The sequence below is a fragment of the Trichomycterus rosablanca genome, chromosome 23, assembly GCF_030014385.1.
Source record: "Trichomycterus rosablanca isolate fTriRos1 chromosome 23, fTriRos1.hap1, whole genome shotgun sequence".
Classification (NCBI taxonomy): Eukaryota; Metazoa; Chordata; class Actinopteri; order Siluriformes; family Trichomycteridae; genus Trichomycterus; species Trichomycterus rosablanca.
Window position 1 is genome coordinate 18,301,923 of NC_086010.1, and position 24,219 is coordinate 18,326,141.

Here is a 24,219-nt window from a genome sequence, read left to right on the forward strand (position 1 = left end):
TTTCCTATACAGTACAGCTTTCTTAGCCTCCAACGACACTTATTATAAAATAGAAAAGGGTGGCAGCACACACCCTTGTGGCACACCAGTACTGATACTTACATAAATGTGGTTCGCTATTGCCAGTCTGTCATTAAAATACTGGTCTGTGATTAAATCCCCTTCCCAACCCACAGAACACACAGTGTATAGAATAAATTCCACATAACCTTAACAGTAAGGCTAGTCGTACCTCAGCCCCCAACCCGCTCCTTCTCAAAAAAAGTCATCTGAGCCGAACTCAGATTAGAGGAAACGTACAGTATGTTACTGTTTCTTCCAGTCTTTAATAGCTCACCTCTGTTACTAAATCAGAACCAACACCTTAAATTTAGTAAACGCTCTGGGATAATGGGCCACGTTGTGACCTAGCAAGGCGGACTGGATCATATATACCCCATAAAGAAGAGATGAAAGCAATCCTGTAAGAGAATATGATTCATTCATCCATACGGCACCTTTAAAAACTCGAGTGGAACGTTTCAGATCTGACAACAAAGCTTTCAAGTCCTGCAGATGATTAAAAGCTGCTGTAACAGAAAGAGTTCTTGTGTGGAGATAAGCGTAACACAATAGCGGTACGCTGAGCTCTCACAAATGTCACTGGAGGAACCCAACGCTCCGTGAGATTATCTGGCGTGTCGGGAGTGTTCCAACATGTTGTTTTAAGAGCCGTTTGACCCGCTGAATGAATGGATGCGGTGTGTTTCCGTACGCTGTTGGCTTTTAACTAGCGGCGTGGAGTCAGATAATGACAGAAGACCCGCAGCGGGATGACGAGGGGGAAGAGGAACTTTGTAAGAACCTGTCTGTGTAAAAATAAACAGATGTCACGTCTGACGAAATGGCCGAAGGTAGACTGAATGTTTTCGTGTTTCAGTGGGTGCAAATGGATGCCAATTCATCGCGGGGCCTAGGCCATCCTGCTCAGACAGGGCCAGTCAAGTCTGTATGTAGGCACCTGACCGGCTGATAGCACAGTTTGGGATTCAAACTCTGGATGCCAGAGGTAGTGAGCTAGCATAATTTACCACCGTGCCTCATCACATGCGCAAAGTTACGTCTCTTCGGGAACTTCATTTTGTTCTGGCTGTCTTGTACACTCGCTCAGTGGTGATCATCTTCCTCCATGAGATTTTCAGCAGTTTTCCAATGCTGAGCTTTCTTCAGTGTCCTATGTTCCTAAATAAATTAAATTTACATATTTTTTCTACACTGGCTCATAAATGATGAATTAATTGACTTGGATGTAAATCAGACCACATTTTGGATGAAAAAACACAGGAATTCAGGAAGTTATTTCAAAAGGGTCACCAAGGTTTACTCAAGGTTTGCTCAGCTTTACGGTCTGCCCTTGATTCCTTGTTTATCTTAGCAGATTTTTCCACCCCGGCACAGATCACATACAGGATCACCGCCACAGGTTGTGAATGCGCTCCTGTGTTCCTAAATGTTGGCTCCACTCAGAAACAACTTGGGCTGCATCGCTTGAGGATGCGCCAGAAACCTGCTTCGATAGTTCCATGGTTCTTTCTTGCTCTCCTTTGGAACGAAGGTTCTGCAAAGATCACACCAAAACACGTTCAAAACATGCACACTTAAAGAGGTAATCATATTGTGAGGTATAGGGCGCGATCTTGTGAAGAGAAATGTGGATTTCACTTTGCATGACGCACCGTCGAGCACCTTCTGGACACCGTCTGTGGTGCTTTTTAGGCCGTCGGTTGTTGCAGCAGCAGTTGTGTGTAAAACAGCCAAGCATGTGAACAATGTACGGCCTGTAATCTAGTCACTGTCTGACTTTAAATACACTGGCCAAAAGTATCCAAAAGTATTTGGACACCTGACATTGAGCTTGTTGGACATTCCATTTAAAAATGGTGTTAAACTGTGATCTTTTCAACTTTGAAGTATGCCTGTGTATGGGAATTTGTGCCTATTCCTTCCAAAGCTGTTCAGTAGGGCTGAGGTCAGGGCTCTGTGCAGTTCCAGGACTCTGGAGTTTCTTTAAACGGAGTCTTTATACAGCTTGCTTTGTGCACACTCATGCTGGAACAGGAAAGGGCCTTCCCTAAACTGTTGCTGCTGAGTTTTAAGCACATAATTTCCTTTATATGATTGATTTATTACATTCATTCATTCAATTTCTTATCCGCTTATCCAATCAAGGTTGTGGGGGGTCGCTGGAGCCTATCCCAGCTTTTCAATGGGCGCAAGGCACACAGTAACACCCTGGACGGGATGCCAGTCCATCGCAGGGCAGACACACACACACACACACACACACACACACACACACACACACACACACACACACACACACACACACACACACACACACACTTATAGGACAATTCAGTAATTAGTGATTCTGTTTCACCGCGGAAAACATGCAGTGAATTCAGCGTCCCACGCAGACACGGGGAGAACATGCAAACTCAGCACAGAAAGGACCCGGACCGCCCCACCTGGGGATCGAACCCAGGACCTTCTTGCTGTGAGGCGACAGTGCTACCCACCAAGCCACCATGCCGCCCTGATTAATTACACCTATTGTAAAAAGGAGAAAGTTATGAGAATGGAATTTCAATATTTTAATTATTTTACAAACGCCTGCATCCCGATCAGGGTCGCGCTGGGTCTGGAGCCACCTGAAAATACTTGGTTTTCATTGGACAAAGATCATTCATTTACAAAAACAACACTGTCACAAGACTTTTGAGGTAAACTGTAAATATAAGCAAAGTCGGTGCGAAAGTCTTGACACCCCTGTTTATTTCTTGTGTATTGTTGAAATCCCGAAAATAAGTTGCCAGTTAACTGAATATAACGTAACGAATAAGTCGTAAAAATATCAACTGTCCTATAACTTTTGCACATGAACCATTTTGTTGAACATCCAGCAAATAATCTGTACATTTTTATTATCACTCAGGAAAACAACAAGGCGTGGGATTTGATCAGAAGACCGCTGGCTGTATTCAGCCGGGAATTTCACAATCTGGCAACCCGGTGACAGCGCTCGGTCCTACAATGGGACACCGGATCACATGGTGCGAGTCGCACGCGCTTTAAAAGCCTGGATAAGCGCGCGACGTAGCTCACCTGAGCTCATTCACACCTGTCGGATCAGTAGGAGGTGTGTGTGAGTGTGTGTGTGTGTGTATGTGTATGAATCAGTGTGTGTGTGTGTGTGAATAAGTGTGTGAGTGTGTGTTATAAAGCGGATTATTTTTCAGTAGTCAGGACGGCGTCCACACTGCAGGATTAAGGGTTATTCAGGGTTTGTGGATCATGGCAACTGGTCTCAGTCGCGGTGAAACAGGATCTGCTGTTCTTCTGATCTCAGCCGTTCTGTTCTACCATCCGCTCAGCGCCGCGCTCTACAACAACCGCTATGTGGGGTGAGTGAAGGACTCCATCCATCCATCCATTCATTCATTCATTTATCCAAAGCGACTGAATACAATTGAACCCGGGATGGTGCTTGAACCAGCAACCTTATGATTACTAATCCAGAACTATAACCTCGCAGTTGCTTCCAAACCTGTGCACGAAGTTGATCAGACAGGAACATCATTTTGACATCGTTTGGTCCGAGGTGCCACCCGGAATACACCCTGAACAGGGTGCCAGTCCAGGGCATCACACACTCACACCATAGCGTGGAGCAGCCAATCCACCTTCTGCATGTCTTTATGTTGTATTTCTGGAAAGCTGTTGCGTTCAATTGAAAACCCAGGTTAGGATCGAACCTAGCTCGCAAAGTCCCATTCTGCTGTGCAGCACCCACTCGGTGGGCACTTGTAGCCAAGTGGTTAAGGTACTGAATTAGTAATCGAAAAGTTGCTGGTTCAAGCCCCATCACAGCCAGGTTGCCATTCTTGGGCCCTTAAGCAAGGCCCTCAACCCTCAATTGCTTAGACAGTATGCTGTCGCTTTTTTTTTGTGATAAAAGCGTCCACTAAACGCTGAAAATGTAGATGTTAATGATTATAATGACCCGAACATGCCGGTAGGTGGACTGGCTGCTCTAAACAGACCCTAGGTGTGTAAATGAAGGTCTATTTTTTCACCTTTATTTTAATACGCTGAATGTAATCAAGGCAGCTTGAAGAAACCATTAACCCTTTGCTATCCCTGGGACAGTGGTAGCCTACTGGGTAGAGCTTTGGGCTATCAACTGAAAGGTTGAGAGTTCGAATTCCAGCTCTGCCATGCAGCCACTGTTGGGCCCTTAATCAAGGCCCTTAACCTTCTCTGCTCCAGGGCACCGTTCGAAGGCGTTCTATCTATGTATATAATCTATATCATGGTCTCAACATGTTCCAGAATTAAACAGAAAGCCAATTAGTCAATAAATATCAGGACACATGATTATTTTTTACGCCACCTCACTCGAGCTGTGTTGTTCATAAAGTCAAACCCAAGTTGCCAAACTTTCAGTCTCCTGTACCGTCGTTTTGAGGTGGATTCCTGTTTTCGTGACACAGTTTGGGGGATAAACGGACACAAACACCGGGGCTGTTACAGCCGGGCCACAAAACCCGCCATAAATCACACCAAGGTGTGAATGACCGGCAGTGGTCGTAACCCGTAACAGCTGAACTACGGAGGAAGTTCCGTTCATCACAGTAATGACGACCGGTGACGACGACAAGTCTGAAACGAGGACCGCTGGAAGACTTTGGTCCCTGTTTTGACTTTCAAATGGGTCAAACTTTTTTAGGCAGCATAGAAACGCTTCCTAGCTACACTGTCTGAAAAGAATCAAGCCTACAGGTTCAAATTTCTCTTGCAAGCGGTTCCGTGAAGGTAAATCTTTGGAGGAAGGTGGATTTTTGCCTCTAGTGGTAAGAAGGTGAACTGCAGGGGCAGATCTTTTATTATCTGCGGCTTAACATAGCACGGGAGTCGGCTATCGCAGCGTTTCCCAACCCTTTATAGCACCACGGACCGGTTTCATATAAGATATAATTTCACGGACCGGCGGGAAGGGAGGATTTAGTGATATTGCTCACAAACGTCGCTGCAACGAGACGCTGCTTCCACCTAGGGGTGACAATACGACAATAACACCTGAAGTAGAAGCAGCAATCTAGCGATTTCTAATTATTCATTCCCTCTGAGCGGCCCGGTAATAAATAACCCCGGTGGTTGGGGACCGCTGGGCTATCGCTTTAATTTGTTAGCAAATTTAACCGCTTTTGGAATAACTGAAGTAATGTTTGCACGGCTTTGCTGACCTTTTAATGAGCTACATAAATAAGTGCATTATTGTGTTTTTAACTCATATAAGGTGTACGATTCTCGGTTCTGCTTCAGACGGCCTGTTTGTGTTCGAATATGCACTAAAGAAAAGCAAACTTGTGTCTTTTTACTGGTCTGGCAAGCATTCAAACCCCGACTGATCCACCGACGAATGCTTGTGATCTCTCCATGACCGCTGAGGTAATGCAGACGAGTCCGGACCTGCTGGATCACCTGAAAGAATGCGCGCCTTTCTTTCCCCATCCCGAGTGTTTGTATATGACGTTGATTCAGGTTTGCGGTCTGTAAAAGCCGAGTCTCAGGTTAGGGTGGTAAATTCCACTTCCTAAAACCTTTTGTGCTGCTGCCTCCGCCATCGTTACCGCCGCTGACGGGGCCATAAAGAGCGACCGTCAACACGTGAACTTTTTTTTTAGAAGGGATGAAGCAGGGTGAGAAGGACGGGGCTTACAGACACAGCACTACAGTCTTTAAAACCGCTAAAAACAAAACAAACAAAAAACGCCGTCATTTAAGGACTCAGGGTTGCACTAGAGGATATTTTATCAATATTTATAAACAGTGAGTGATGGAAGCTCACACACTTTTAATGCTGGATTTTGGCTGTTCTCTTCACACACACTTTTGAGTTTCTTAATCCTTTATTAATGTTATGGACTGTAGAGGGTAAAATCATCAAACTTCTAGCCATTGTGCACTAATAAGCGCTGTTCATAGACTGACGGATTCTCCTTGTTTTTTATGATTTAACAAACTTTTTTGAATGCACTGCAGAGATAAAATTAGGAATTAATGCATATTTAAGTCGTTTCAATATTGCACATCTCTTCCTTGTGCTGTTTTCTGTTAACTAACTACCTCACTGCTTTCTCTTTTAATGCATTCACAATTTACCTACCGTCCCAACTTATTTGAAATTGAAGTTATACTGTTCTGTACACATTCATTCTAAACGTTTGGACCACCAAGCATTTGCAGATATTTTATATTTATTTATATTTAAAGGTGCACTAATCAGTGTGCTCTAAGTGCAGGTCCCAAGCCCTGATACAATAAGTGTAAGAAAAACTGTGCTTTGGACTAGGATGAGCATAAGAAAGAACAATAAACCATCGTTGGTTGAAAAGAACAGATAAATAAACAGCTGCTGCATTGACATGATAAAATTATTCATCACTGAACTATGAAAACAGTTGATATTAAAATAATAGATTATTTACGGCACTAACAAGCCGCAAATAATTGCACAGATTGTGTTGTAATCTCTTCACACCCGGCAGACCGTGACTCCCACATCAGCGCCACGAACAAAAGAAAGGCCGCCACCGTGCTGACATCATGGAGCAAAACTCCACCGTTCATTGTGCCGCGGAGACCCGTCCACGCCCAGGGCGCGTTAGATCAGCAGACGCTGACTTACAGACGCTGCGTTCTCATCACCCACCTCCTGAAAAATACCGCCCCATACCGGCCCACATTTACTGAGATGCAAATGTTGTCGTCGACCTGCCGTCCCGCTTCCTTTGTCATGGAGTCTGTAGGTGTCAGGCGGCCAATAAACACCAACTTTCATCTCCGTCCTGCCCGCCGGCGCTCGTCTTACTCTCTAATAACAGGACCGGGGATTTTTATCTGACATTTATACACTTCTCTTAAACGTGAAGGCTAAACGAGTCAGTGAAACAAAGTCTTAATCAGCGGGTTAAAGGTTTGGCGTGTAGCTTTGACCCTGGAGTTCTTTAGGACACACATAATAAACGAGCTGTAGGTCAGAGGTCAACTTTGTCGAGTCTGAATCACAACCAGGGTTTCACTTTTTGTCAAAATGTTTGGTGAAAATATAGAGTTGAAGTCTATATATAGACTATAGAGCCTGGTCAGGGTTGCGGTGGGTGCAATTCACTGGGCGAAACACCCTGGACAGGTCGCCAGTCCATCACCAGACCCACACACACACACTCGAGGTAATGTTGTATCTCTAATTAGCCTGACTGCTTGTTTTTGGACTGTTGGAGGAAACCCACACAGACACAGGGAGAACATGCAAACCTAGATGGGAATCAAACCCAGAACCTTCTTGCCATGAGGCAACAGTGCTACCCACCGAGTCGTTGATATATGGATATAGTATGTGTTTCAGCCACAGCAGTCGCTAACAGAACAGGTGGAATAAATCAGATATATTAAGGAAATTATATGCCTCCAAATGTGCAGCAACAGTTTAGGGAAGGTCCTCTTCTGTTCCAGCATGACTGTGCCCCTGTGCACAAAGCAATTTCTATAAAGACGTGAAGAAAAGCTCAGTTTAAAAACCAAGAAACCAGGCTCTGGGATGAACTAGAATACACATAAATGCTGTCAGCTTTTGATTGAATGGGCACAAATTCCCACACACAGACACACTTCATAGTCTTGAGAGTCTTGAGAAGCCGTCCTATTAGAGAACACAGAGGTCGCTCTGTTTTAATAGCGTTTATTTTTGAAAAGGGACGCCCAGCAAGCTTGTAGGCAGTTGTCTCCTAGTGGTTAAGGTACTGGACTAGTAATCAAAAGGTTGCTGGTTCAAGCCACATCACTGCCAGGTTAGGTTGCCTTAACGCTCAATTGCTTAGACAGTATACTGTCACGGTGCTGTAAGTTGCTTTGGATAAAATGCTGATGGTCAGGTAAGCTTATGGTCAGGCGTCCCATTACTGTTGACCCTATATTGTAGCTGCATTAAACATAACCGAGGCCTCATCCTCCTCCAGAATGCTCAACCTTTCGCCCCGTGTGTTTTCTTTAGTCTTCTCACGCTGTCGGTGTCAAGCTGTCGCCGTCTGTGTTGTTGCAGGAAATGTCACTGAACGTCAGAGCCACAGACAGCGTTTACATAATCAAATTCATTTTAATAGTCTGATGAATCCAGGCCTGGAGCGTCTGTTTAATTCTAATCTGACGCGGCCGGACCGGAATGATTACGCCTCACCTCACGTCTTATCTCTGATCATCGACCGATCGAGCCGTGATTAAATCTTTGACCGGAGGTGATTTGTTTACGTGACATCCGCGGGGAACTTTTAGGGCTCGGCTCGGGCGTCGGAAAGTAGAAAATGATGTTGGTGCATGTCATGCTCTGTGAAAAAGTATTTGCCCCCTCTTCACTATTATGATTATCATGACTTAGCTTGTCAAACATTGTGCAATACTGTAAAAAAATATCTCTCAGATCATCTCTCATTTCTATAATCTCGCCATTTTCACTGCTGGTACAATGTGAATATCCCTCTGTGGGATAATAAAATGCTATGTTATCTTATCTTATATTATAAACCATCTCTTAGGCACTAGGACTCAATCGGACCACAGCGAGATCTATTATCTCCATATAAACAAGATTTGAAATAGTGCCGATCGTACCTCAGTTCAGTGTTCACCACTGCACAGTACATTCATTCATTGTCTGTTTTACCAGAGCTTTATCCTGGTCAGGGTCATGGTGGGTCCTTCACACACACACACACACACACACACACACTTTGTTTCAGACTGACACTGAATGATTTTCTGACGTATTTCTCTCACATTATCTCTCGTAGTGATCAGGTGCTGAGAATAATTCCCAGCAGTCCCAGTGAGATCCAGTTTATCAAACAGCTCTTCCGCAACGTATCGGTGAGTCCCTCATCCCCAGCACCGCCTCCACCCTACAAATCCAACACCCACGTCCACTCAGTTGTCTGTTAAATGTGTATAAATGTGACTTAATGTGGCCCAGTTGCTTTTTTTATGTTCTGGCCGTCTCATCCACTCTCTCAGTGGTGATCATCTTCCTCTGTGAGATTTTCAGCAGTTTTTTGATGCGCTTGTTTTCAATAACCCAAATCCATGTGACTACTGGCCAGACCAAGGCTTTCATTAATTTGACCATCACTGTCATACCCATTGCCCATCTTCACCAGCACATTCTTCAGTATTCCCAAAAATAAGAAGGACTCGACTCCTTGGTCGCCTTCTCGTGTGAAGCAAAGTTCAAACTCCGTCCTAAATTGTTGTTCTTTTCAGTTTTCGAGACCGAAACGACCCCTCAAGTGAGGTGTAAATTATTCCACTACCAAGTGCTTTTCTGAAATGTGAGATGATAAAAAGTCCGGGTGTCTGCCAGGCTGGAACGATCTGCGAGGTGTCTCACATGAAAACGTCCGGTCTCATCCATCACCGATAAAAAAGCACTCAGCGCCTTTTTATGGTGACGGCGGCCCAGCATGCTTCACGGCCCTAAGAGCTCAATAAAACCGGGACATTTTTCAGATCAAAATAAAAAAGGGTTTCCTTCAGTCCCACAGTCGTTTGTGAGAGCTGAGCTGGTTTAAAATCTTAGCTTTGTGCAAGTGTGGGATTTAAACTCACAACCTTCTGGTTATTGATGTATAACTGCAATAGTACGAATAATAATTAGCTCATTAGCATGAAAAACGTTCTACACTAGCAAATTATTCATGTGTTTAAAACGTCCATATTTCTAAATATAGCACAGCGCTGTGAAAAAGTATTTGCCCCCCCCCAGCTTTATTATTAGTGTCAAGGAGTCACCTTAAAGTTTCTACAGGAACGCTATGCATTGTCAAAATGTATACAATAAATAATCATAATGATCAATATTCATATTGTTTTATCTGATCATCGTTTGGCAGGTTGACCTCTGGCAGCCCAGCAGCGCTTCTCTCATCCAGCAGGACGTCGCAGTGGACGTCCACGTGGGCCGAGACGGGACGGCGGATCTCAAAGTTCTCCTCGGACAGGCCGACATTCATCATGAGTAAGATTCTGCTAGGTTGCTTTTAAACGACTCGATGTCCATGTGTGTGTGTGTGTGTGTGTAGGACTCTGGTTCACCTCAAAGCCGCCGTTCATCACGGTCCACTGCACGGTCCGTTAATCAGTCAGCCAGACTAACAGGAACGCCGTGTTTTTACCTGCTCATGATCTAGCGGGCGTCGCTGTCCAGTCACCGAGTCACTTCAGACTGGTAACACATTAATCTGAGCAGACGTAACGGGCTGATGCGTGACGTGAAAAGCCAAAGAGCTTCCAGTGTGTGTGTTTTTACACAAAGAGGGTCTGTAAATACCTCTTCACTAGATGCTCTAATTTATTCATAATGTTTACTTTAATGTGCTCTGTTCTTTGTAAACTCATGAACCAAAACATTAGGACCACAGGACTAATAACATAAACTGTGTAAACTGTCTATCTCATACATATCTGCACAATTAAAAGACCCTATGTGTAGTTATTCATTTATCTCCTTATCATCATTAATATTGTTATTATTATTATTATTGTACATACCTAGCTATCTATATTCCTGTCTATCGGTCTGTCTATTTATCTATCTGTCTGAGTCATGCTGCTCTCCACAGAGTGCTGATTTCTGACGTCCAGAGGGAAATGGAGAAGCAGACGAAGTTCCAGTCCAACAGAAAACGCCGATCGGTTTTCCAGTATGATTATGAGGTGTATCACACACTGGAGGAGGTGAGTGAGTAAATCAGACCTTCAGGACCTGGATATTCTGGTACTGCTTTACTGGAATCTTTACTGCTAAAATCTCAAGGTCTAGAGTTCAAATCTCAGCTGTGCTATCAACCGGCTGGGCACCTACACGGATGCACGATTGGCTGTGTGTCTGTAGGGGCGTGGATAATGGCTAAAACTTGGTTTCTTGTCTCTGGAGCGAGTTCGGCCTCTGCTGACCGATCGAGGTTCCTGATCACGGATTGCTCATGTGTGGCTCTCTGCATGTGATACCTCTCTGTAGGACCCTGCCCCTGGTAGGTGAAAAGAAGAGATCGGCAGCTCTGCGCATAGCAGTCTCGCCCCTCTCTAACTGGTTGGATAGGGCGTCTGTCTAATGCCCCTTTTCCATCGCACAGTACCCCACCGTACCCTGCTTGCATTGATCATTCCGTTTGGCAAATAAATGGTCTGCCCTGTTACTGGTGCCCAGGGGCGTAGCACCAAATTCTGGGCCCTATGCACAAGCAGTGCCCATGGGCCCCCCTCACCCCAGTCCAGACTCCTTCTAGACTCCTCAAGGACCCTCCCCCGACTTGGGGCCCTGGTAACTCAGTCCCACTTTTCACCCCACTACGACGCCCTTGCTGGTGCCCTCCAAACACCCTTGCGGGTTTCTCCTCTTTTCTTATTTCTTCATGGTATATAAAACAGTTTATAGCACACGGTTTGAGACGCAGCCCGTATGTGTCTGTTCGCTGTACAGATCCAGAACTGGATGTTCGAAATAAATCAGACCCACCCGCACCTGGTGGACCTGTTTTCTATAGGACGCTCCTATGAAGGACGTCCTCTTTACGTGCTCAAGGTACGAACAAAATGCAAAATTAAAAAAACAAACGTTTAATTTAATCTAATCGAATCTAATAACAATGTTTGTGGTCTTTTTTATCCTGTTTTGGTGCCAGTTGGGAAACAAAGCTCGGGCACATAAGAAGGCCATGTGGATGGACTGTGGGGTTCACGCTCGGGAGTGGATCGGACCCGCTTTCTGCCAGTGGTTTGTCAAGGAAGTACGTGACTCTTTTTATCCTGGTCAAGGTTGCGGTGGGTTATTCTCAACCTGACCTGAGAACAGGAAACAAACTGGCGCTGTTTCACATTAGGATCTGATGCAGAGCAGCCACTCCACCTACTGCACATTCTGGGAGGGGAAATATAATATAAGTATAACAAAGTACCCAAAGGATCCCATGTGGACACAAGAAGAACATGCCAAACTCGTAGACGGTAACCAAGTCGGAGCATTGTAATGTAATGAGATTCGAATCTAATCGAGTGAGTGTTTCAGTACCTTTATTACACCAAAGTGTGGCAGCACTGGCACAGCGAAAGAGCAACCGTGGAATTAAACGCACTACTTGTGTTTCAGACATGCGCAATTTAGCCAAAAGTATGTGGACACCCCGGCACCATTGATGTCAGGTTTATTAACTATTAATAATATTAAATCAATAAATCATCTGCTTTCAGCTTTTTGGCAACGTTTCGGGAGCGACAGCATAGCCGTGCCACTGCGCACGAAAGCAAGGTGCAGGGCACAGCTCATAGTGTGGGTGCAGTGCGACACCAGGGTCATGTGGACCTGGGTTCGTACCTTGATTCATGTCACTGTGTCCGTGGAGTTTGGCATCTTTTCCACATGCATGTGTGGGCTTCATACAAAAATGCAAAAGGTGGACTGGCTTCAAACCACCCTTAGGTGTGAGTGAGAGAGGTGGATTGGCACCCACTTGATTGGGTTTGTGCCCAGTGCACATCACATCGCACAGTGTTGAAGATGAATCAATAAAGCATCATTCTGTAGAAATAATCTCAAAGGTATTTAATTAAAGTGTTATTTTAATTCCACTGATGCCTGGACCTTTCATCACACAGTTTCTGTTCTCAGGCCGTGAACTCGTATCAGCACGACCTGAGCATGAGACGTCTGCTGAAGAACCTCAACTTCTACATCATGCCCGTCTTCAACGTGGATGGATATCACTACAGCTGGAAGACGGTATCTGTCCTCTGAGTCTAATGAATAAATAATAAATGAGCCATTTTTATTTCTGTATGTTTATTCGCCCTGTGAACATGACATGTGTTTGTCTTGAAGGACCGTTTCTGGAGGAAAACACGGTCCAAAATCCCTAAATATCACTGCCGGGGTGTCGACGCCAACCGAAACTGGAAAGTAAAGTGGTGTGGTAAGTTATTGTGATGTTTTCCGGGGTGTTGTCCCACCTTCTAGGGTGTTTATTTTCGTCAGGGAATAAATTCAGACCCAGTGCCTCTGAATCGGTTAAATAAAGCAGTCAATAAAATGTTAATAATAAAATACAGTACAAAGACACAAATCAGAGCAGCAAGAGGAGTGAAATATAATTTCAATATCACCGTCTGACTGATTGCTTTCATGTGTGGGGCAAAACAGGGGAAAAACAACAAGGATTGTTAAAAAATAAAAAGGAAAAAGGATAAAGATGCTCGACACTTCCAAAAACCTTCTCCTCCTCCTCAGCACCGTCTCCCCATAGTAACTCCTATCTGGTGTGTAAACATACTTGGCGAATAAAGCTGATTCTGATTCTGATTCTGATCCTGTCCATCCTCATCACTCCAAACCAGAATCTCAGCATCATCATCTCTTCCACCTCCGGCTCCCTCACTACTGTCCCCTAGGCTTTCCCTTTCACCCCTGGGCTACAAAAATGTGTGGTAGAATAAAAATGACACTTAAAGGAACATGGGTATTTCACACGTCTGTGATCTTACTGTATGAACAAGGTTGTTTATTTCTCTCTGAAGAGTTTCACATGTTTGAAGGACACAGATAAATCAGCAGCCTCACGGAGGTGCGTATGAATGCGGCTCTGCTTCAGAACCGACTCTGAACCAGGAGCTGAGCAGAGCCATGCAGTGACTCAGCAAGTTCCATGACGTTCTCTGAATGCTAACACAGAGGCGCTGAATGACTGAATAAATAAATGAATGATGAATGAAGGCCTCGCTCATGTCGTGCTCTGTTTGCTCTTCTCGTAGACGAAGGCGCCTCCACGCACCCGTGTGACGACACCTACTGTGGTCCGTTTCCCGAATCCGAGCCAGAGGTGAAGGCCGTCTCCAGGTTCCTGCGTAAGCACAAGAAGCGAGTCCGTGCCTACATATCCATCCACGCCTACGCTCAGATGCTTCTCTACCCGTACTCCTACAAATACGCCACCATCCCTAACTTCAGCTGCGTGGTGAGGTGAACCTTATCTAGGTGCAGAAACTGCAGTTTGTTTATTTATTGTCTAAAACAAATATAATTTGGGGATGAGGGGGCTGAATTTGATCTCAGTTTGATCCTTGCTGCTGCAACAGCGACACCTAGTGTCTGGTTAAAGCACCTGCTTAGCTAGCCTGCAACCTTTTTTAACAATGCATGGAATTGAGAAATTGCAGAGGGGAAGTGGAAATGACTCAATTTAAAGAAAAAAAGAGCATGGCATCCATGCTGGCCCAGGAGGACTGCAGACAATCACATGCAGAATATCCACTCTGACACGTGTGAAGCGTACATAGACTGTAACAGGCATGGAGGAACACGCTAGATTAAAGTATTCTTCCGCTTCCACAGAAGGTGTCGCTGTTGCAAGCCTTCCCTCCCTCAGACACAGCTAATTGCGTCTAAGAACCTTAAACCCAGGTCTCAGTGGTGGTGGGATAACAGAACAGACTGCTGCACCACCCGAGTGCCCACCCCAGCACCCGGCAGTGTATTTATTAAAAAATGCAATCATTTATTCCCAGTTTTACTGATCTGATCCATCATTGTTTGTAGGAATCAGCTGCTCAGAACGCCGTGAGTGCTCTTTACTCAGCGTATAAAGTGAAATACAGATACGGCCCGGCCTCCACCACGCTGTGTGAGTATTACTCGAGGGAGTTCACCTCACATGACTTTATTGACTGCAGCTCACATCATCTCATACACGTCTGACTCACCGGACTTACCAGTTTAGAATATAAACTTGTTAACCCTAGTCAGTAGACAAGCAAGCAGAAACTCCTTTCCAATGGGCAGGAGTAAGTGGGCATGCACTCAAAAAAATAATTCGTTGGATTTACTTAATCCAGTTATGTCAACAATTTCCACCTAACTGAGTTGTGTTAGATATAATTAAATCATATTAATAAGCTTCAAATACCTAACTTTTGTAAAACCAACATTACTTTATTAAGTAAAACCAACATAACTATATTAAGTAAAACCGATGTGACTGTATTAAGTAAAACCAACATAACTCTAATATGGTTAGCTCAGTTTTAATTAATAGGTCTGTGTCTAGCTAACTAAACTGACAAACATAAACTCAACAAAATTATTTTTCTTTTGCTTTACTTGATTGTGTTGATTAATGACAACAGAAATATATTTCATTGTACTAACTTAACTCACTTATGTAAACGTAACATAACTGTTGGACCTCCGATACTCAACTGAATTTAGTAAAACTAACTGTACTTTGTATTTCCAACTGGTTAATTAACTGGTTTAAACAAGTGGGGAAACTACTAAACTTTGTTTTACTTAAATGGTTTTCATTCCAACAATGGTAGTAATTTTAAGTGGACTTACTAATTCTGGGGGATTTGGCAACAATGAAAGAAATATACAAAATGGTCAGCCTTTCAGTCTAACAACCATTAGCAGAACTGTCACAAATGTTTTAAACAAACCTTAAACTTGTTTGACTTTTAATGGCACACACATATCACTTGCACAAACCAAAAACTTAAGCTTTCCAACTTTTGAAAAACTTTTAATTTCAGGAAACTGTAAAATCAAACAGTTTTAGTTTGTAAAAAAAAACAAAAAACAAAAAAAACACTTTATTGGAACAATTTTAAATTAGAGTAAACAAAAAACAATATTCATATGAATGATAAACCAATGTAATTTGCCACATAGAAAATACACTATATTGCCAAAAGTATTCACTTGTCTGCCTTCACACCCATTTGAACTTGAGTTAATCCTGAAAAACTTACCATAGAAGCATTTTGTACTTTACAATTACTGAATGTAGCCCATATGTTTCTTCAATGGTCAGGATGTGGGGGGACAGGACCACCACAGAGCAGGTATTATTTAGGTGGTGGATGATTCTCAGCACTGCAGTGACACTGCCTTGGTGGTGGTGTGTTATGCTGGTATGAGTGGATAAGACACAGCAGCACTGCTGGAGTTTTTAAATACCGTGTCCACTCACTGTCCACTCTATGAGACACTCCTACCTAGTTGGTCCACCTTGTAGATGTAAAGTCAGAGACGATCGCTCATCTATTGCTGCTGTTTGAGTCACTCATCTTCTAGACCTTCATCAGTGGTTACAGGACGCTGCCCACAGGGCGCTGTTGGCTGGATATTTTTGGTTGGTGGATGATTCTCAGTCCAGCAGTGACAGTGAGGTGTTTAAAAAAACTCCAGCAGCACTGCTGTGTCTGATCCACTAATACCAGCACAACACACACTAACACACCAGCACCATGTCAGTGTCACTGCAGTGCTGAGAATGATCCACCACCTAAATAATACCTGCTCTGTGGTGGTCCTGTGGGGGTCCTGACCAATGAAGAACAGCATGAAAGGGGGCTAACAAAGTATGTAGAGAAACAGATGGACTACAGTCAGTAATTGCAAAACTACAAAGTGCTTCTATATGGTAAGTTTTTCAGGATGAACTCAAGTTCATATGCGTGTGAAGGCAGGCAAGCGAATACTTTTGGCAATATAGTGTACTTCAAAATAAAATAAATAATAATAATAAAGTAAACAAATTCCTCTTTTTTTCTTTCCTCACCTTCAGTGGTGTAAAAAAAAAGAAACCCTGAAAAATTTCAAAAGATTGACATCTGAATGTTTTAACGGACTTTAGAATGTTCACGAGAGAGAGAGAGAGAGAGAGAGAGAGAGAGAGAGAGAGAGAGGGAGAGAGGATAAGAGTAACAATTAAAAACTACTTGAGAGGTTGCATTTTTATGTCTGTTGGAAAGGGGAAAAAAACTGAAGTGGAGATTACCAGAGAATGGCATGAATAAGAGGGCAATAAGGTATTTCTTGAAAATGTAGCAGGAATACAAGGGTAAGAGAAACCTTATGGTTGACATACGGCGATATAGAGTGAGCCTGGAGTGAAAGTCATGAGCACCAAATTAAATTGTACATTACTGATGATTGATGAACAGCCAGAACTTCATCAAAACAGCACATGTTTAAACCAACATGTCATGCTAAACAGATCACAAACAGCAATGTAAAATTTGAATGTTAATTTGGTGCTCGTGACTTTCACTCCAGGCTCACTCTATATCGCCGTATGTCAACCATAAGGTTTTTCTTACCCTTGTATTCCTGCTACATTTTCAAGAAATACCTTATTGCCCTCTCAGGCCAAATAAAATGGCGACTGCATTTGCACTTGAGATGTCTGCCATTCAGTTCCATCACAACATTCGGAGATCATCAAGTGTACTTGAGGTTTGTTGGGTAGCTCAAGTCCAGGGAGTACATGAGGCCAAATAAAATGGTGACTGCATTTGTAATGTTACCAAGGTCACCTCCACACCTTTAATGATAATTCTAACATCTTTCAGCTCATCTGTGGGTTCTGCACCTTCCTGCTTTATGGCAAATATTCCTAGGATTGTCTGCTCCATCTCCTGGTTTTCCTCAACATCCTCAAAAAAATTTTCATGCCATTCTCTGGTAATCTCTACTTTAAAGTTTTTTTTCCCCTTTCTCCAACAGACATAAAAATGCAAACTCTCAAGTAGTTTTTAATTGCTACGCTTATCCTCGCTCTCTTTTATGAACATTCTAAAGTCTGTTAAAACATTCAGACATCAATCATTAGAAACTAAGACCATGCCACTCCCTACAACACATAACAGTTCAACATATGGATCCAACATTTTTTTTTTTTTTTTTTTTTAGCTCCAAGCCTTCATTGCAACTTGCAATGTGATGTTTACACTGTCCCTTCAAACAGTTTGTTTTTGAGCCTTTCTTGAGAGATGTCTGCCATCCAGTTCCATCACAACTTTTTGTAGAACCTCAAATGTGTACTTTTTGTTGGGTAGCTCAAGTCCAGGGAGTACATGAGGCCAAATAAAATGGCGACTGCATTTGCAATGTTACCAAGGTCACGAAGCACCTCCACACCTTCAATGATAATTCTAACATCCTCCACCTCATCTGTGGGTTCTGCACCTTCCTGCTTTATGGCAAATATTCCTAGGATTGTCTGCTCCATCTCCTGGTTTTCCTCAACATCCTCAAAAACAGAACAAATATACCTTTAGCTAAAAGATGCACACCACAAAACAAAAAAATCTGTTGTCAACCATGGATATGAAACTATTACAAAAAGTTACATTTGAGAAACTTAACTGTAAAATTTATAAATTATATCTTCAAAAAATGCAAAAAAATTTTAGTAAGTAAGATGGGATTTTACTATGAAAGCACAGGTTTGGAACATTTTTGTCCTAAACAGGGAGGGATAGAGGTGATTTACTAAAACCCCATTTAAAAATCCTCATAGAGAAAATAGTCATAAATTACAGAATGACAACTTCAATGGTCTATAAGTTATGCTAAATACTTCTAATCAATAATTTGCAAGATGGCATTATACTTACCATAACTAAAGAGCCACAAAACACCTTCACAAAACTTGTGGTTAGAAAAGAGCTGAAACTAGAAAACATACAAAACAAGCACAATTTTACACTCTGTATTACATTAATACCTGACAAGGTAACAATTTATAAGGATTAAGGCCAGGATGAGAGTTATAATAGAGAAGTATAATGTGAATATACTTTTGTCCATATAATGTATATTTGGAAGCTGTAATTGAAAAGCTCAATAGTGTTTTCACAAGCTAGTTAACATAGGCTAGCTAATGTGTGCCGAGTCTAAAATTATGCGGGTAATGTACTCTAAAACTATCAATATCAAAGTCTAACCACATATTCACTTAACAAACTATGTTAGAAAGACATACTTACTAAGATAAGTATTCGGATGTAGCTCGATTCTCAATCTCACTGCTTTTTACCAAGCTCTCATCCCTCGCCATCCCACATTCATTAGAAGAGCTTCTGAGCATGCGTAGTGTCTGTCCTGCGGGAAATCGTCCAATTCACTCAGAACTGTTGCGTTGCCTCAAAATAAGCGACTTTTGTATAACTTCAGATTACAATAAAACTGCCAAAGTGGACTCGGCTTAAACGGCTAACACAGTTCATTAAGCTACATAAACCATTTGCATCTTGGATGCTTTTGAAGACACTTAATTCAACTGCATTATCAATAAAATGCACAACGTTGCCGTTAACAACATTAACGTTTCTCAAAATTGAGAAAAGACTGACCTGTTTAATGCTGCTAGCTAGTAGCGCTAGCTTTGTTGGCGATTCACACAATGCACGAAAAATATAAGTAACTGGATATAAAAATTAAATATACATTACATGAGGTTACAACATGCACTGGGATGTGACCGAAATGGTTTAAAATACTTTAAATGCGAATTCCAAGTGCAAACTGAGCGTTTGAAAACCGCTAATGCTAACTTTGCTAATAGGCTAACTAGTCTGGTATCTGTTTACACAGGGAGGTTTCGCTTTTCAAAATGACCCATATCATACAAAACGCTGTTAATAAAACAGCTACTACAGCTCAGAATTATACATAAATATGACAAATACTCACCGCACTTGCACAGCTTCCCTCCAAAAGAAAATTGCCTCGCTGAAGAGAGCTCACAGACAGCCACGAATGCCCCGGATGTAGAGAGTAACGAAGCCTGTTGAGTTTACTTCACAGTGTTGCATTGACCAAACATGCACATATTAAGTCAATCTGACAACCCAACTGTATTTAATAGAAACAACACAACTGACTCAAGTTTCACTCACCAACACAAATTTGTTAAGTTACTTCAATGAAAGAAACCCGAGTAAAAGCAACAACAGCATGAGTTTAGTTTTTTGAGTGTGAGGATGCCAACACAAGGAGCCTGGCAAGCAGAGGATGACTTGTTGGGTAAAGATTGCTGAAATTAAAGCTATTAGGCTTTACCAGGAACTTGTTGGCCTAAAGGTGGCAGCGATAGAAGCTTGTTGGTTTGGAATAGCAAGACTAAAAGTTTGTAGACATCAAAACTATATGATGTTGTAAAACAACAGGAACCCAACAGGGAAGTATTTGGCAAGACGATAAGTGCAGTGGTTTCAATATTGCAGGAACAGGAAGGGCTGAGGAGCGTACAGAGCTTGAGGACCTCAAAATAATAGGAACTAGAGTTTGTAGGCCTTAGAAGTATGAACTAAGGAGACTCGTGTAGAATGTAGGTCTCAGGTTAGCTGAAGTTAGATTAGATAGGCTTCAGAAAGGTTGGAACTGGTGCTATTGGGCCTAATGAGAGCAGGAGCTTCAGGGTGGAAGGAATGAGGGCTTGTGGGCTTAAGGATGGTAGGACAAGGAGCACAAGAGCTTCAGGATGGCAGGAACAGTAGAATGTACGTCTCAGGTTAGCTGAAGTTAGATTAGATAGGATTCAGAAAGATTGGAATGGGTGCTAGTGGGCCTAATGAGAGCAGGAGCTTCAGGGTGGAAGGAATAAGAGCTTGTGGGCCTAAGGATGGTCGGACAATAAGCTTAAGAGCTTAAGGTTGGCAGGACTAAGGATTACAGGACTAGGAGCACATGGGCCAAATGACAGCAGGAGAAGGAGCCTAAAAACCTTAAGAATTCAGGAGGAGCAGCCTGTGAGCCTCGGAAACCTTTGCTTGGGGTCTCAGAATGTCAGAGGTTGGGTTTGGAGGAAACATGACTAAGTTGTTCAAAGTCTTCCCAATGCTAGACTAATATGAGCAAACTTGATTCTCTGTGTTTGCATTTGCAGACGTGAGCTCCGGCAGCTCCATAGACTGGGCCTACAGGAACGGCATACCGTACGCTTTCGCATTCGAGCTGCGCGATACGGGTTATTATGGTTTCCTCCTGCCAGAGACCCTGATCAGCCCCACATGCACCGAGACCATGAGGGCAGTGAGGGCAATCGCCTTGGGCCTGCTGAAGAAATGTGCCGGATGATTACCGCTTACTTCTTTGAGGCTCTTACTGTAAAGATGTGTGAAACAAGGACGTAGACACAAAAAGGAGGCTTTTTGAAGCCGGGATTTATTAAAAAAAAAAACATTGCAAAAGTGTACTGTCGATATTTATTTACAACCTAGAGTAAATTATTGTGCCTTTACCTCATGCTCTGTTATTCTGAAAATGCCTTTTTGCCTGACAGAAAAGCACTTTCACATAAATCTTACAGAAAATGTTCTATGTTTGTGAAAATCATGCCACTCTGAGCACTTGCCGGAGCACCAACTTGGCTTCTGTGTAGTTCACAAGACCAAAGAGTGTAAATAATGTGTATTTTCTTTATTGTTATGTATTTTTCTATATTTCTATAATATTTTTTTATGTCTTCTAAATAATAAAGCTGTAACAGGACTGAAGCTCGATTAAAACTGGCTTTTAATGTGAAATAAGCTAAAATGATCATTTAATTGTGTTTTTATTTGATTTGATTTGATTTGATTTGATTTCCATCATTATCCTGGTCAGGGTTGTGGTGGGGGTCTGGTTCCACTGGGAAACACTGGCTGCAAAGCAGGAACACCCTGTACAGGATGCCAATCCATCTCAGGGCTTCGGCATCCATCCCTCCTCAGGTGTAGAACCCCAGCTGGCTGATAGCACCACTGAGATGTGGTGGGCTAGCGTAATAAAAAACCCCACCCAGTATCCCATTTATCAAGGCCAGTGTTAGCTATTGCTGGCTTTATATTTTTGGTTAAATTGCTATTTTCCTGATACTGAAGTGTTTAAAATCCCAACAACACTGCTGCACCTGATACACTCATACCAGAACAGCACACTACCATGTTATTACCATGTTATTGTCATTGCAGTGATGAGAATAGTCCACCACACACATAACGTCAGGTCAGTGATGGTCCCAGTGAGGGTTTACTGATAAATGGGGTACAGGGGAAGGTGGACAAAGAGTTTTTGTAATTGTATACCCACAACGTTCATCTGCATGGTGTAGTTTATAAAATGTACATTTGGTAAAAGTACATGTTTTATCTAGTGTATGTAGATTTTTGACCATGCATGTATGCTTTCAAAGGCATTTAGTGTGCTCAGTATTTTGCTCTACCAGTGCAGTTTTGCTAAAGTGGTTCCAGTATTAAATCAGACTTTTATTGGCTTGTATAATAAACCTGAGCGTAACACCAGAATTCGATAAATCAGCCGGCGAACACTTCTCAGTGGTGTTCTGTAATCTTAATGAACCTTAATGAAAGCTCATCTTTCAGATTTATTCAGACGGGTCTGGTGTAGGCGCTCGGAAATAAAAGCCCGTTCTCCATAGAAACCCCAATCTGCTTTTAATAATTCATTTCACGAGGAGAGGACTGATGTCTGTTTGGGGTGCTGCAGAGTTTTACAGCGGTATGTGTTTAACAAGAAAGAAGAAAGCGCTTTGAAAATGTGTGAGGAATTCCAACCATGAATCAGACCTCATACATTAAAATGCACAAAGTTTTTTACTTTTTACTTTACTTTTATATTATATGGCTCAGAATATGTGGACAGCACTTTTAAAGCTGAGAACAGTAATAGTAGCTTGATTTCCCACTTGATTTTAGTACAGGAATGCAGGGATTTGCTTCAATTCAAGAACAATGGTATTGTGCTAAATGGCCTGGCTTGCAGTCATTATTCCCATTCATCCCAAAGGTTGAGGTTAGGGTTAGGGTTCTGTGTAGGTCTTTTTCCAGCACTTGTAGTCCAGGTTTAGAAGCAGAGAACATGTTCCCACTGCTCTACATTCTAATGCCTCACAATAGTCGAGCAATGCTTGGCATTGAACATGTTGATCTGGCTTCAGAAACCTGATCTATGAGGCTCCTGAGGATCAATTCTTACATGACTTACAGAGGCAGTTGTTACTCCTAGGCATTTCTACTTTACAGGGCAGAAATCTGACAAACTTTTGCTCAATAAAATGATGGAAATGTGCTGACCTCAGCCAAGCTCATAAATATTCATAAATTAATAAATTAAAAAAGCAAAAAATGAGTCATTATAACAAATATAGAATTAATTGTTTATTACCACAATATGCCAGCATTTTATCCTGCTGTTTCTGTTCCCAAATATTTGGCTTTTTAAATTTAATCACTGGAATCATGTAGACAAACAACTTCATTAATGACCAGGCTAAACATTTTGACATTAAGCACAAGCAATAGCCCACATTTATGATTCATCTCACTGTTTATTTTCTGCTCAAATTCAGAGTTTGAGTCATCTGTAAAGAAGAATATTTCTTATGAATGTGGTTTATCTGACTCAAATAACTCCTAGGCAACAAGATAGAAATATCAATCTGTTCACATATGCTGGGTAAAAGTTTTTTATAGGCTTCCAACATATATAAAGCATTCTTCAACTTGTGATTTCCACTGCCGAAAATGTCAGAACTGTGAAGGTCAAGAGGAGCTTTGAAAGACCAAGAAAACACTCAGATAGAACCTTTATACTGGCCAGCAAAGCAAAGCTATTTGAAAGCAAGGACACGCAGGATGCTTTAGCTGACGCAGAAGTGGTGGTGTGGCACTTGTATACAAACAAGAGCTGCAAGAAAAGGTCATCAAAAGATTGAGATTTGAAAACTGCTAGTGTCTACGGGAGAAACAACAGTGCTCTTCTGATCCACCAATGCTTTGCAATAATATTTATCTGGAGCCAAGCGATCAAAATTGTGGTGGTTGTATAATGGTGTGGAACTGCTTAGCTGCATCAGTACCTTGATGTTCTCTATGTAAGTTTTATGCAATAATTGCTGCTAAACATGGTATTACCATTTTCTATTTCTTTAGCCACTTTGGTGGCACAGTGCTGTATTGCAGTGGGCAGTCCTTTCACCCGCTCCCGCACCACAGCCAATTATTCTAATGACATATTTTTCTGCCGGATGCCTGATTCCTGAATCAACCCTTCTTATCTTTATCTGGGTTTGTGACTGGCACTCAGAGCACACTTGCAAGTGCACCTCCCAATGGCTAGGCTTTTTGGCCAACCTCCTCAATAGTAACTGTGATGTGGTCCAGTAAGGGCAGTTATTTCTACCACTAAATATTTTTATGAAGTACATACTGTAAGGGGAAGCAAGTGTTCAGTCACTTCTGTTTTTGTCTATTAATAAACGTCAAAAAGCGCATACGTACACTTCAGAATTA

At 42.4% G+C, this 24,219-nt stretch overlaps 1 protein-coding gene and 1 long non-coding RNA gene across 2 annotated transcripts; one reads left to right on the forward strand and one right to left on the reverse strand.

Annotated features, from left to right (window-relative positions):
* The first annotated feature begins 5,731 nt into the window (after nt 1-5,731).
* Nucleotides 5,732-21,423, forward strand: cpa6 (carboxypeptidase A6). The gene is made up of 12 exons (XM_062985234.1): nt 5,732-5,741; nt 6,591-6,705; nt 8,889-8,964; nt 9,984-10,108; nt 10,713-10,827; nt 11,573-11,674; nt 11,775-11,879; nt 12,758-12,868; nt 12,968-13,058; nt 13,894-14,096; nt 14,678-14,762; nt 20,814-21,423. Exons 1-12 carry the CDS (start codon nt 5,732-5,734, stop codon nt 21,002-21,004), a joined length of 1,329 nt encoding a protein of 442 aa, XP_062841304.1. The 3' UTR covers nt 21,005-21,423.
* LOC134300943 (uncharacterized) lies at nt 17,689-19,715 on the reverse strand. The gene is made up of 3 exons (XR_010007391.1): nt 19,619-19,715; nt 18,913-19,027; nt 17,689-18,173 (listed from the first exon to the last, which is right to left on the reverse strand). It is a non-coding gene; the product is annotated as an uncharacterized LOC134300943 (long non-coding RNA).
* Nucleotides 21,424-24,219: the final 2,796 nt, after the last annotated feature.